Source organism: Oryza sativa, chromosome 2 (genome assembly GCF_034140825.1).
Source record: "Oryza sativa Japonica Group chromosome 2, ASM3414082v1".
In the NCBI taxonomy this organism is placed as follows: domain Eukaryota; kingdom Viridiplantae; phylum Streptophyta; class Magnoliopsida; order Poales; family Poaceae; genus Oryza; species Oryza sativa.
Window position 1 is genome coordinate 1,504,689 of NC_089036.1, and position 15,034 is coordinate 1,519,722.

The 15,034-nt window shown below is 37.1% G+C and overlaps 2 protein-coding genes across 18 annotated transcripts; both read left to right on the plus strand.

The window, feature by feature from the left end:
- Nucleotides 1-1,883: 1,883 nt before the first annotated feature.
- On the plus strand, nucleotides 1,884-6,178 carry LOC107280118 (uncharacterized). Its single transcript, XM_026023052.2, has 7 exons — nucleotides 1,884-1,973; nucleotides 2,075-2,151; nucleotides 2,258-4,474; nucleotides 4,573-4,894; nucleotides 4,974-5,076; nucleotides 5,148-5,811; nucleotides 5,912-6,178. Exon 3 carries the CDS (start codon nucleotides 2,264-2,266, stop codon nucleotides 3,440-3,442), a length of 1,179 nt encoding a protein of 392 aa, XP_025878837.1. The 5' UTR covers nucleotides 1,884-1,973; nucleotides 2,075-2,151; nucleotides 2,258-2,263; the 3' UTR covers nucleotides 3,443-4,474; nucleotides 4,573-4,894; nucleotides 4,974-5,076; nucleotides 5,148-5,811; nucleotides 5,912-6,178.
- A 2,491-nt stretch (nucleotides 6,179-8,669) lies between these two features.
- Nucleotides 8,670-14,246, plus strand: LOC4328180 (uncharacterized). 17 transcript variants are annotated; one of them, XM_066307128.1, is made up of 21 exons: nucleotides 8,670-8,796; nucleotides 9,220-9,292; nucleotides 9,536-9,905; nucleotides 9,984-10,252; nucleotides 10,349-10,552; nucleotides 10,662-10,754; nucleotides 10,848-10,943; nucleotides 11,027-11,371; nucleotides 11,456-11,530; nucleotides 11,623-11,706; nucleotides 11,794-11,859; nucleotides 12,074-12,139; nucleotides 12,273-12,338; nucleotides 12,436-12,501; nucleotides 12,619-12,666; nucleotides 12,745-12,807; nucleotides 12,893-12,958; nucleotides 13,121-13,180; nucleotides 13,290-13,355; nucleotides 13,524-13,571; nucleotides 13,654-14,246. In XM_066307128.1, exons 3-21 carry the CDS (start codon nucleotides 9,653-9,655, stop codon nucleotides 13,942-13,944), a joined length of 2,325 nt encoding a protein of 774 aa, XP_066163225.1. In that variant the 5' UTR covers nucleotides 8,670-8,796; nucleotides 9,220-9,292; nucleotides 9,536-9,652; the 3' UTR covers nucleotides 13,945-14,246. The 17 variants fall into 17 exon arrangements, with proteins under 17 accessions (XP_066163225.1, XP_025878421.1, XP_025878420.1 ...); XM_026022636.2 differs by having other exon boundaries at nucleotides 9,590-9,905; XM_026022635.2 differs by having other exon boundaries at nucleotides 9,612-9,905.
- Nucleotides 14,247-15,034: the final 788 nt, after the last annotated feature.

Below are 15,034 nucleotides of genomic sequence, written 5' to 3' on the forward strand. Positions count from 1 at the left end.
AGGCTCACTTTTATGGTCACATTGTGGATGCCCTAAGGGTTTCGTGCCCCTCAAACTCTCGTACACGTCCTAAAAATGCATAGCATTGAACGATGGAACAAACATTAGTGCCGGATGGAGAGCAAAACCGGCACCAAACAACATGAGCCGACCAGCGAGCCGAGAAAAAAAAAGTCTAGAATAACTCTGGACCACTCTTTCCTTCGATCCCAAGTCTCAAATATCCATCCATTCTCCCCCCTCACCCTGTCTCCTCGCTCTCCCCGTTTATTCCTTTTTGTCTTTCTGCGATGCCACCGCACCTCCGAGCTGTAGCTTCTTTCTCTTCTATTTTTATTTTTGGTGATGTGGACAAATCTCATGTATCCATTTTTGGATCCAACACTAGTTTTTAATTTTTCACTATATATATATGTAGCTTGCACTACATATTTTCCCTCGGTTTGAAAATGACTATTTTGGACGTTCTTCTACTCCTATATACTATATGTTGTCTCACTAATTGTGTATGCATGTTTCCGTTTTAATTTTCTTCACAAAATTAAAGTTGGTTCTAACTACTCCCAACAAGTACTCACTGGTAGGTGTCCTCATAATAAACAAATCGACTACTCCTAGTCCTAGTTGTGATATATATTCAGTACCACATCTAGACAAGAAAGCAGAGATCGAGCTGATCACAATCGAGACGAATGTTGGGGTTTCAAAAATCAAACAGTACACACAGCAAGGCCATCCATCATTGCAAGCATTGTGGGTTACTGTTCTACCAAGTAAATCTAGCGTTCTAGCTAGCTACTCACATTGCTCATCTCTGGGTAACTAGCTACCAATCTAGGCTTGAGAGGCACCAGGAATGTTTGATGCACGATATCAACTTAAGAAAGATACACTACAACAAGAACCCCCCTCTAGCAATACATGCTTGGCAACGCATTAAGCATGCGTTGCCAAAATGCGACCCTAGCAACGCTTAGCAGTGGGTGAGCCCAATTTGCAATAGATAATATGTGTTGCAGAACATGCGTTGCAGAGATTGAGTATCTTGCAACGACCGAATCCACTTTACAACAGATATCATGCGTTGCAATGGTCTTGATGCCCTGTAAAAACTTTTGGAATAAGCGAACTTATTGTATTTTTTAAAATAATCGAGTGAGATATTTATTTTTCATTTCGGACCTCTAGCGAACTGTTTTTTAAAAGAAATTATCAAGTGAGTTGCTTTTTTTTCCTGTTAAAACTTTTGGACTAAGCATGCTTTTTAAAAAATAATAATAACTGAGCGAGCTGCTGATACCTGATATGAATAAATTAGGGGGGCAAAGATGCAAACAGAGGATTCGAACCTGGGTCTCAAGGATAGAATGTGCGCAACCCAACCAACTGAGCTAATCACATTTCTTATTAAATGATTTCTTTAGATGTTTATATCATAACAACTAAAATACGATCTGTGAAATTAGCACTTTAGCAGGCAACCTTAGTCTCCCACTTTCTCTCCTCTCCTCTCCTCTCGTGTCTCTCACCTCACCCAACACGCACGAGAGCGCCGCCCCATCCTGTTCCCACACCGCATCTCATTTTCTTCTCACGCACTCGCACATCACTGCCACGGCGCACACCGACGGCCAGCGGCGCGTTCTCAGCAGCGGCGGCGGCGAGCCCGCGAGGGGATCGGCCGCGGCAGGCCGGCGACGGGCCGAGGCTGACGACAGCGGGTCAACGGCAAGCACGGTCCTTTTCTTAGCCACTTCTCATAGGTTGATTCCCCATTTGGCCCCAAATCCAGGTCAGTGTCAGATCCAGGTCAATGTCAACTTTTTTTAATTATTCAGGTTTGTTGCATCATGAGTCTATCTGATTGAGTTTAATAACACCTGCAGATTTTTCTTGTTCATCCGAACGGATATTTGGAACATAGGTTTTAAACGCATGTGCTTCTAGAGTCATCATCTGTAGATTAACTAGAGGTAATTTATAGTAAGGAATTTAACTTGGAGATGACAGCTTTGACATTAGATTGCTGGATGTTTTTTCTGTAAATTGATTTAACTCTTCTCTATTTTTGCAGAGTAAAAGCTTTTGTTTCAGTGTATAAAGGAGGTCTATTAGGTTGTGACAAAATTAGCTGACACTGATTTTATACTGGTATTTTTCTAATTGCCCTATTTTTGCTACATCATGATCATAAGAGACAATTCCTTGTCATTGTTATTATCTACAAGAACCTGAAATATCAAATTTTTTTATATAGGTCGAAATGGATTTAGAAACCATCAAGATTCTTTTGCGCTACCCTAGAGGTTCTGTTGAGTACTTAGCTGGAGTAGATGGATTTCTTGAATTTGCATATAAAGATAAGTTAGAGGATACAAAGATTTATTGTCCATGTGAAACATGCGTACATACTATGCTACTTTCAAAAAATGATGTCTATGATCATTTGGTGTGCAATGGAATGCTTCAGAGTTATAACCAATGGGATTTTCATGGTGAGTCTTCAGAGGAGCAAATTAGGAACCAACAACCACAGCCTCACAATGAAGACATGCGTGCTAACATGCACGAATTAATTAATGACTCACTTAGGACTGTGTATGACGACATGCCTATGAGTGATTCTGCAGATTCGCCATGTACACACACTGATGGACCAAATTTAGAAGCTCAAGCATTTTATGAGTTGGTGAAAGATTCAAAGAAGCCTTTATGGGATGGATGTGAACTATCACACTTATCTCTGCTAGTGCTTTTGTTCAATATGAAATCCATGAACAAATGGAGTGATAAATCATTTGGAGATCTACTTGATATTCTTCACATGGCAATTCCAAATGGAAAAGAATTGCCAAAAAACTTTTATGAGGCTAAGAAGGTGGTTTCAAAATTTGGTCTAGATTATCAACAAATTCATGCATGTCCCAATAACTGTCAGCTGTTTTGGAAAGAGAAGGTTAATGATGATTTTTGTTCAACTTGTAAGGCTTCTAGATGGAAAGATAAAAAACCAGAAACCAAGTTAACGAAGAAAGAAAGAAAGAAAGCAACACCAATCAAAGTCTTACGATATTTTCCAATAAAGGAGAGGCTGAAAAGATTGTTCATGTGTAGAGAAACAGCATCGCTCCCACGTTGGCATGATGAAGAGCGCTTAGTAGAGGATGGTGTGCTTCGACATCCAGCTGATTCTCCGGCATGGAAGAACTTTGATAAAAGATTCAAGCAATTTGCATCTGATTCTCGTAATATACGATTTGGGTTAGCTACAGATGGGTTTAACCCATATGGTATGTTGAGCTCTACCTATAGTTGCTGGCCAGTTGTTTTAGTAATATATAATCTTCCACCATGGCTCTGCATGAAGGAACCTAATCTTCTAATGCCATTAATAATTCCTGGGCCCAAAAGTCCTGGAGATAACATTCATGTTTTCCTCTAGCCGCTTCTAGAAGATTTAAGAGACATATTTGCCAATGGCATTTCCACATATGATGCATTTAGAAATGAAACTTTTAATTTGAGGGTAGCTGTACTGTGGACTATAAATGACTTGCCAGCTTTAGGAATGCTTGCTTCACATATGGTGCATGGAGAATTTGCATGCCCGCCTTGTGGTCCAAATGTATGGTCCAAACGTTTGGCACATGGGAAGAAATCTTGTTTTATGGGTCATTGTCGATTTTTGCCACCTAATCATGAATTTCGTTTTGATAGAAATTCTTTGGATGGAACCACAGAGATTAGTACAGAGCCTATGACTTACTATGGGCGTCTGGTATTGGATGAAATAAATTCTATCGGTGATTTTAAGAAGTCAAAAACTTATAAGGCAGTAAGTAGTTTATTCACACTACCTTACTAGGATGTCAATCTTCTTCGGCATAATCTTGATGTGATGCAATATTTATGGTACACTTCTAAATTTAGAATGAAAGTCAAAGGATAATCTCCAAGCTCATCTTGATCTCAAGGAAATGAACATTAGAGGGGAGCTCCATCCACAACAAAGAACTTCAAGCAAGTTCTACTTACCACCTGCCAGCTTTACTATGTCCAAAAGTGAGAAGCAATTGTTCTGTAAAGTTCTTAGGGATATAAAAGTTCCTGATGGCTATTCTTCAAACATATCTAGATGTGTGAACTCTGCTGAAGGAAAAATTCATGGGCTCAAAACACATGATTGCCATGTTCTAATGCAACAATTGATGCCAATTGCTTTGAGGGGTATTCTTCCCAATGAAGTCACATCTGTCTTGTTTGACTTATCTGCTTACTTTCGAGGAATATGTTCAAAAGTTCTCCATGTTGATGAGCTTGACCGTTTGGAAGAAGCAAAAATCACATTGTGTAGAATGGAAATGATATTTCCTCCTAGATTCTTCACTGTTATGGTTCACTTAGTCGTCCATTTAGCTACTGAATGTAAGATTGCTGGGCCAGTTTGCTATCGATGGATGTACTTTATTGAAAGGTACTAAAAATATATTAGCATACAATTTATAATATTTCTCATATGTCATATGATACAATACTAACTTATTAGTTTTGTGCCTTGTATGTATATTACAGGTACCTAGGTAAATTGAAGTCGTAATGTTCGCAACAAAGCGCGTCCAGAAGGTTCAATTGCATAATCATATTTGGCAGATGAGTGCATGGCATTTTGTTCGCGATACTTGGAAGGTTTCCCTACCAAGCATAACATACCATCAAGGAATAATGACAAACCAGATCAATTTGAGACTCCCATGAGTAGGCAAGAATCCACTTTGTTTCCTCCAGTAGGAAAACCATTGGGAAAACCATCGGCGTACTCCTTAACTGATAGAGAGAAATTGCAAGCACATAGATATGTGCTATACAACTGTGATGCTGTAGTGCCATATCTAAAGTACGTATTGTCCTAACATAGCCTTTTTTTTATGTGTTGTAAGTGTTTTGCTTCAAATTTATGTTTATTTGTTTTGCAGAGAACATGCTGCTAATTTGCAAAGGAAGAAACGCAAAAGGCTAACTCCAAAAAACATTGAGAACATGCAAAATGAACAATTCCCTGATTGGTTCAGAGATCATGTAAGTCTCAAAATTTAGGTTTCTCTTTTTCAAATATGAGTACAACTAATACATCTTTTGGTTTGGTGTAGATCTTGCAGTTGGAGAATCAAAGAGGTATCGATAGTATTGATGAGGATATTAGATGGCTGGCACGTGGACCAATTGAGGTAGCAAAATGACATAGAGCATTCAATACCCGTGGGTATAGGTTCATATCAAAGCGTTATGACAGGGTGACTCAAAACAGTGGAATTGTTGTGACTGCAAAAACATCGAGCTACACGTCCGCCAGTGATACTAACCCTGTCCTTGGTGATATCATGTATTACGGAAGGATACTTGATATAATTGAGTTAGACTACTACGGAAATTTCTCAGTTGTGTTGTTTAAATGTGAATGGGTCGATGTAACTAAAGGAAAAGGAGTGAAAATAGATATGTTTGGCTGCACACTTGTGAATTTCTCAAATAAATTCATACCGGTGAAAAGATTGAGCATGAGCCCTTTGTATTTGCAAATCAAGTCGACCAAGTGTTTTACATTGAAGACCATTTAAATCCAGGGTGGTCTATTGTAAGGAAGATGAAACCTAGAGATGTATTTGAACTGGGCGAAGAATGGAATGATGTGGAATGCGAACCATACCATGTCAATAATCTTGGGGAGCTATTTGACAGTGCACATGATGGTCAGACATGGATTCGAAGAGATATAGAAGGAACAACTGTCAATAACATAGTAACTAATTAAAGGTGAGGTTATGAAGGTTTTTCACTATCTATCTGTCCATTATCAATGATTTCCTTATATTGTTTATATCTTCACTTGGGGAGCACTTTATTTTTATGGCAGTAATTTTGGATGGAGATTTACTGCGATGAAGGCTTCTTCACCACAATAGCTTTTCTGGACGAAAATGTCATTCGTATATTTCCTTGGATTGTCTAAGTGATTGAGCCAGATCGATTCAACTTTTTATTTGCATACATAAGTCCTGTAATAATGTTCTACATTAGTTATATACAGAATTGGTGGTTAGATCTTATTTTTAAATATCTAGGATATCATATTGTTTATATGATGAGAAAAAGGAATGGGCGTTTATAATCTTTGCATCTATTGTGTTCTGTTATACCATTTCCACCTATATAAATACCTGGAGAAAACTATTTACGTTGTGAATGGAAACTATTTACGTTGTCAATGGCACCTAACGTGAATAAGTAAGTCGAACGGACAACTCCTACATGAAGTGGACATAGCCTGGTGGTACATGGCTTCTTCAGCCGTATCGAAGACTGTAGTTCAAATCCTAACAAATGCGTTTTTTTCCATTTCTTCTCCAGTGGCGATTCTTAAAATTTTTTCCCTCTCCTTAGCTGGCTAGATAACGAGGAAAACAAATATGCCAGCCTAGATTTTTTTTATTTTTTTTCTAGGGGCGATTCCTAATTTTTTTTCCCTATCCTTCTTAGCTGGCCAGATAACGAGAATTTTTGAACTTTTTATTTTTAATTTTAAAATTAAACTGATCGAAAACTTATTTTTTCAATATAAATATTTTTGGCCACACTAACTATTATTTTATGACAAAATATGTTACGTCTGGATTTGATCATGCGATCAGTCAGTATGGTATGGACCGAGACGACAACGAAAAAACATATGGTTTTTCGGTTGTGCTAACATAAATTAAATAACAATTATTTAAAGAAAAATTATTTTACATCATGATTTTATACGGCTTGTCCAGACCAGGTCGACAACGAAAAAACAAGTGGTTTATCAGTTTTGCAAACATAATTTAAATAACTATTATTTTATTATTTTATGACCAAAAATATTTTACGTCTCAATTTCATGCGGTCTGTCCAGACTGGGTCGACAACGAAATAGCATATGCCTTTTCGGTCGTGCTAACAGAATTTAAATTTCCATCTTATATAAATACCTCGAGAAGTCTATTTACATTCTCAATTGCAGCTAACGTGAAAAAATAAATAAAGGGGGACATAGCCTAGTGGTACTTAGCTTCTTCTACTGTATTGACAACTCTAGTTCGAGAACTAGCAAATGCATAATCTTTTCATTTTTCTCTAGTGTCAATTCCTAAAAACTTTTTCCTCTCCTTGAACGGGAAAAAAAATTCTGTTGCCCCAGAAATTTTTTAATTTTTTGAACTTTTTTATTTTAAAATTTTAAAAATAAACCATTCAAAAACTTATTTTAAGAATATCCGGATTTCATCCAGTCTGTCCGGACCGGGTCGACAACGAAAAAACACGTGTTTTTGTCGTGCTATGATAAATTAACTAACTACTATTTTAAGACAAAAAAATATTTTACGTACAGATTTCATACGGTCTGTCGGATCGTGTCGACAATGAAAAAACACGTGGTTTTTGTTGTCTAAAAAATTAAACCACTGTTATTTAATTATATATATTTTTCATGTGGTCTATCCGGAACGGGTCGACAATGAAATAACACGTGATTTTTTTGGTCGTGCTAACATTTTTTAAATAACTATATTTTAAGACCAAAAATATATTGCATCTCTTTTCCATGCGGTTTGTCCGGACCGGGTCGACAATGAAATAACACATGAATTTTTTGTCGTGCTAACATTTTTAATTAACTATATTTTAAGACCTAAAATATATTATGCCACTTTTTCATGCAGTCTATCCGGACCAGGTCGACAACGGAAAAACACGTGTCTTTTCGGACGTTCTAATATAAATTAAATAAGTACTATTTTAAGACAAAAATATGTTACGTCCGAATTTCATCCCGTATGTTCGGACCGGGTCAACAATTTTTTTTGGTCGTTATAAATTAACTAACTACTATTTTAACACAAATTTTACGTCCAGATTTCATATGGTCTGTCCGGACCGGGTCGATAACGAAAAAACACGTGGTATTTTTGTCCTAAAATATTAAATCACTGTTATTTAATTTTATATATATATATATATATATATATATATATATATATATATATATATATATATATATTCATGCGGTCTGTCCGGACCGGGTCGACAACGAAAAACACGTGTTTTTTTATCGTGCTAACATTTTTTAAATAACTATATTTTAGGACCAAAAATATATTACATGTCTTTTTCATGCGGTCTGTCCGGACCGGATTGGCAATGGAAAAACACGTGTCTTTTCAGTCGTGCTTAGATAAATTAAATAACTAACCAAAATATGTTACGTCCGAATTTCATCCAGTCTGTCCGGACCGGGCCGACAATGAAAAAACACTTGTTTTTTGGTCGTGCTAAAAAAATTAAATCACTGTTATTTAATTATATATAATTTTTCATGCGGTCTGTCCGGACAAGATCGACAATGAAATAAAATGTGATTTTTTGATTGTGCTAATATAATTTAAATAACTAGTTTGACGGACAAATCAACCCCAAATCGATCTGAATTTAGCAATTTATGCCTCTCCGAAAATTATTTTCTTCTCCCTCCACTCTTTCCCTCCTTTTTTTTTTGCTCCCGCAATTTTTTTCTGTTTTCTTTTTTTTGCCGCCAACTTTTTTTTTGCCCCCACCTTCCCCATCGAGAAAAGCAAGCCAACTGCCCCTAAAAATCTCTTTCCTCTATCCTGACTCCCTGAGTAAATCTCTTTCCTCTGTTGTGGGATTCCCCTTTCCTACGAACTCTCCCGTCGTTCTACGGTTCTCCTCCTCGTCTTCATCGGTGTTGATCTGTAGGTAAGATGCCGGGCACTTTACTGACCCACCGCCCCAAGCAGGCGCTCCTAGATCTTCCACCGCTCCGCTCCGTCGGCTGCTGTACCAGCCATCACTGCTGTCGCACCTTCCTGCCGATTAACAGCCACGAGCAGGCGACCCCCATGCCCCATGGATGATGTAGGGCATGCGGCGGGCCGGAGACGCCCCCAGCCGATGTGCCGGGTGACCGGGGCACTGCAATTGATGCGGGTTATACCTCCCGACACCGGCTGTCCACTTCGCTCTGCTCCACGCCGCGCGGCTAGCGGCAATGTTTCCAAGCCCTGGAATCTCTGCCTCCCTCTGCACATCTTACTACCTCTCTGAGTCGCCAAATTGCAATGGAGGCTAATTCCCTTCCAGTACTACAATACTTACCAATTTGATATGTTGTATTTTCAGGTTTGGAGTCAGATGCACTGACCGTCCATAGCTGAAGGAGCCTGGTCTACGTACAGCTAGGCTTCACACAACTGTAAGCAATAAATATGTGATCTAGTTTTACCTTGCAGCCAATTAAATTTTGTTATTTCTACCCATTACTTGTTTCAAATTGTTGGCCTATAAAATGGACAAATGAATTAGTGAGTATGACAAACAGATCCATATTATAGCATTACTTTTGGGACAACAGTACTCTGTTGTTCTTCAAAAACAAATCCAAAATGGCTCAGGGTATAATCAATTCTGAAATTATTCTTTTTGAAACTATGTACAGCACAGTCCTACTTCTGAAATGAGAATGATATACTTTCGACGCCATAAATGACAGATAGGTTTTTTTTGGGTGCAAGAGATATGGCAAGGAGTAGAAGAAGGCGTATTGTTCAGAGCAATGAGGAATATTTGTCAGAGGAACAGACTGAAGAAGAAAATACCCTTCCACAGCTTGCCACACCATCTGAACAAAAAACTGTATGTGATGATTCTGGAGAAGGCAATGAAGACACTGATGACGATTTTGATATCAATGATGGAGAAGGCAATGAAGACACTAATGACGATGTTGATATTGATGATGAAGGCAATGAAGATACTGATGTTGATATTAATGTTCGAGGCAACTGCTAAGTTTAATAGTCCTAATGGTAAGAAATAATGACATTATTACTCGTATCCCTGATTACTAAGGATCACTTTTGTCTTCGCAATTTAACACCGAACAGTTGAAAATGGAGCACCTGAAACACGTGGCAAGACAAAACTGAAAGATGTTTGGAACCTTCCGAAAGGGCTTAGAATTGTGGTACAATGCAATGATCTCAATCAGGCGGTAGGGGAAGAAGCTGGAGTTTTGGGTAAATTTCTTGGAATGATAGCTAGGAATGGTAGTCTGTGTAGCTTAGGCTACACAGACTGGAGATATGTAATAGGAAAGAGAGAGAAAAATACAAATGAACTAAAAGTTAAAAAGGACATACTTAAGCAAGTAAAGGTAATTCCTTTTCAGATCAACATTTTTGCTAACTTCTTGTATTATGTTATGCATATCCCCATATGGCCATATGAGTTTCTGTGTTGCTATATGTAGATGAGATTCCTTTATGCTCCTCGGATGGAAGAGTTCATATTAAAAAAAATTGGAGAAAGATGGCGGCAATATAAAGCAAAACTAAAAGATTTGTATTTTGATGTGAATGAGACTAAGGAAGCTAATTGCAACAATGTCCCAGAAGGTGTGCTTTCTGACCAGTGGATTGCTCTTGTCAATCATTGGATGAACGAGAAATCGAAGGTACATATACCATATTCATTTCTGTAATGGTCTTACAAATTAGAACTCTGTACTAAACAAAACAATGCAATATTCTTTTTTGATTGCTAACTCTACGAGACCATAACAGAGAATAAGTGAGCAGAATAAGAAAAACTGCCAAAAGAAGAAGGCAATTCACACAGCAGGGACAAAGAGTTTTGCTCGCACAAGAGAAGAGATGGTAAAACATGTCTTGAATAGTATTCATCTATTTCCATTTCAAGCATGTATAGCTACTATTAGGACTTTACTGATTTGGTCATGTGTTCCATAGAGACAAAAAGATCCTGCAAAGAAGTACCCACATAGAGCTGTTGTTTATGTCCACACACACAAGCGCAAAAGTGACAAGAATATAAATGGGCATGTGGTATACTATTAACACTCAACCATAGATATTTTTCAGTTATTCTCATATGTTGTTTTATTCGTATTAATTTTTCATATGTTTAGGATAATTTGAAGAGACTTATAGCTGAACAACCAGCTTTAGCGGATGCTAGTAAAGGAAAGACTGCTTGGAAAGGAGATGCATTGAACCAAATACTAGGAGATGACAAGCCTGGGCGTGTGCATGGTCTTGGACTAGTTCCAAAGCCTAAACAAGTGCTTGATGTGCCAACTTCCCGACGTTTGCAGAATATAAATCTTACTACAGTGGAGGATAACTCCAGTGAAGATGTAATGGCTATTAGACTGCAGATGGAAAAGTTAGAACGCCATGTTGAGAATAATGATGCTGAACTTTTACAATTAAAAGAGAAGGCAACCAAGTTGGAAAAGGCACAAAAGAATCAGGTGAATTTAAGGGAGTTGAGTCTTAAAAAAATTATATGAACTTGTGTGTGACCCAATGAATGCATCTAACTTACCTAATTGAAGTTACAGGGAGGTTTAGATGGAGCATCTACAAATAAAAAAGCTATTTGTGATGACGTACCTAATTCAAAAAGGAGGGTATGTATCTTTATGGAAGAAATATCATAACATTTTCTGCATTATCTCATAAACTGTGGTATAGATCTCTGTTCATTTTCTGTTATGGACAGAGAGTGTATGGTGACAACCCCTCGCAAGAAATTTGTATGTTTGAGGAGGGAAACATTATGGATCAGCAGGACAACAGTTTGATGGTAATGTGATATAGCACCATCTTATAACTGGGAATAGCTGTGTTTTTTTACTTGGGAATAGCATTTATTTTCTCTCTTTTACAATAGAATACACAAAGCCATGTGCACGATGAGAATTTGCAACCACCAACCAAGCATTCTACTGTTTACAAGGTCCTTGCCTTTGCATTTAAAATATTATTATATATATATTCACTATTATTTACATAGCATTCATTATAATCATATGCCTTCTTTTACTCTAGAATACACAGTCTTTGGGCCAGAATCACAGTGGGAAGCAAAGGAAGATTACTTCCTGTGCAAACATAAACAAATAATTGGAACATTATAGTTTGTGCCAATTTTATGACCTATTCCATTGCAGCGCAAAGGAAATTTGGACCAGAATGAGCTTATGCAACCAGGGAAGAGTATTTCTAGTGCATACAAGGTGAGTTGATTAAGTTCTCTCTTTATCCTTTCAAACTCAATGCCATAGTCAATAAGTGTTTGAAAGTAGTTTAATTTCGATATATAAATGTATATATAGATTTGTAAAATTTATTTGTTACCTTCCACTGTAGAACAATAAACCTGACAACCAGGACAACTATATGGTGAATGCACACAAAGTTACAAGTACACACAAGGTTATTTTTTCATCACTTTAAGTCACCATGTCTACAGATATAAGCTCTTTGAAACTATAACACACATGATTTACTAGTTATAATAATTGTATTGCAGAACAAAGAGAACCTTACCCGCAAGCTTGTTAGACCAAGCCTAAACAAGTATAGTACTGCTTCTAAGGTTAGTCTAATTGTTTCAAGTTCAAAATGCTATTTCTGTTTATTGAACACTACACAACAACTAAAATAGCACACACAGCATGTTGGTTTTTACTGTAAATTCTCTCTATTTTTTCAGAAACGGCAATGCAACACAATGGACTTTTTAACTGACAATTCAACAGTGGTAAACCTTGCTAACATTTTAGTCTAAATAGTTTAATAAAATCTGGTCTTAATGTCCTTTTATTTTCCACTGTGATAGAAAGTGTATGGTGACGGTCCCTTGCAAGAAATTTGTCATGTTGAACAGGAAAACATTGTGATGGTAATATACATAAATTTCATTGTTTTATACATGGGAATAGTTGCACTATTTTGTAACTGGGAATATATGCTCTCTTTGACAACAGAATTCACAAAGCCATGCTCAAGATGAGGATAAGACACCACCAACCAAGCATGCTACTGCACACAAGGTCCTTGTCTTTCAATTTATATTTTTATTCTGAACTCACCATGGTTGCATCCTATTATATGGTTATCATGGATACATAGCATTATATTATTTGGTATTGTTTGTAACTAACTATGAATGTTTACTATAGTTCATGACAATGTGATGTATTCTTTTATTCTAGAACAAACGAACCTTTGGCCTAAATGACCATGGGAAACAGATGGAGATTATTTGTGCCAAGGTTAGTTTTCACTTCTTATTGAGTTCAAAAATTATTTGATAGAAAAGTTTGAAAGTAAAATTTCTTAATATATATAATTTTAGCACTAATTTGTTGCCCTCCCCTATAGAACAAGAAACCTGACAATCAGGACAGCCATATGGTACATGCACATAAAGTTGGTGGTGCATACAAGGTTGTTTTTTTATTCACCATGTTTACAAATATCAGTCCATTCAAACTATAACATGCATGATTCACTAGTATTATGATTGAATTGGAGAACAATAATTAGCTCTGTTTGGTCTTTCTTTCTTTCTATCTTGTGGTTAAATTGCAAACCATGATCCAATTTTTTTTATAGGAACAACAGTGCAGCAAAATGGACTTTATCACTGACAATTCAATGGAGGTATTTTACTGTGAAATTATTTATGATACTTGAATTTCTTAAAGTATATTGATAATATTGATGGATGTATTATGCACTTCAGGTTGGAACTAAAGTATTCTTAAAAAGTTGGAAAAATCGGAATACAAACGTGGCTCTTGCCACTATTGTAAGCTGTGATCCAACACGCAGAGTTGGAGGTGTTGAGCTAGGAAATGAATTTTTAATGGTTCATGTCGATCTTGCATTGGCAAAATCCGAAGATTTGATTAGGCCATACAAAGGCTACAAAATTGTTGGTCATGTTGTAGGACTTGAAATTGCGTGGCCTGCAATTTTTATATGTTCCTATCTCTTACTTCTTACTTCGGAGATGTGCTTTTCGTCTTCATAATGGTATATTAATGCTTATATATTTTTTCTATTATAGGTTGACAAGATAAATGGGTGAAGATGTGGGGGAAATTTTGTGACTGCTAGTACGCAACTAGGTCACCTGTACATGTCACGGAATGATGATGGCTGCAAGGTGGAGAATGGGGGCAACAAGATGTGTTTTTTTATATACTTTAGATTCTATTTTCTGCATTAATGTTCTGAACAAAGGTTTAATGCCATGAATTATACTGATGATTGTCTATGTAATGCAAAATACTATATTTAATATATAATCGATTATCATGATTGATTGGACTATTGCCACTTGTGCATGCTTTGAGTTCATGGGTCTCTTGCCTGACAAAATAATTGGTCAAAGGCCACCTACAGTGGATAGCTCAAATTACAATATTTGTACATGTTGCAGCAACTTGATTATATCCATTGCTAAGATTATATAAAACTGTTCATCTCTCAAGGGAACAACATATATAAGTATTGCTGAAACCTATTAAAATTGTTGCTAAGTAGCAACGCTTATTTCCACTTGTTATCAACGGTTGTCTATGTGTTGTAATTGATCCTAGCAACGGCAGCATAGGCAACGCATATTAAATGCGTTGGTGCAGACCCTAGCAATACTTATAGAGACTTTTAGCAATACATATATGTATTGCTAAAGAGGGTTCCTCTTGTAGTGATAGTGCCTGCTTGCAATCGCCGTTGTGTTTGCTCTCCTTCGAGCGAGGAGTTGTTGATGTTTATAGGCATCGGTTACATCTCTACTCTCTACACAATGTGCCGACGGGCAGCTCCGATGAGTGTGTTGTGCTAGAGCAGCCGGCTGTAGGTGATGTTGCATTCTTTGAACCACATCAACGTTTGACGCTTGTTACGGATGATCGGAGGTAGACGCAATGACCAGTCGACACTGGTGGAGAAACCATCTTTGGTCGGTCAGCCAAATTTCACAATAGTTCCGGTTCTAATAAAAACCGGGACTAAAAAGCATCTTTAGTACCAGAACTAAAGATCATTTTTACTCCCGGTTCAAGAAATTGTCAGGTTCAAGATATACCTTAACTATTTTTACTCCCGGTTGGTAT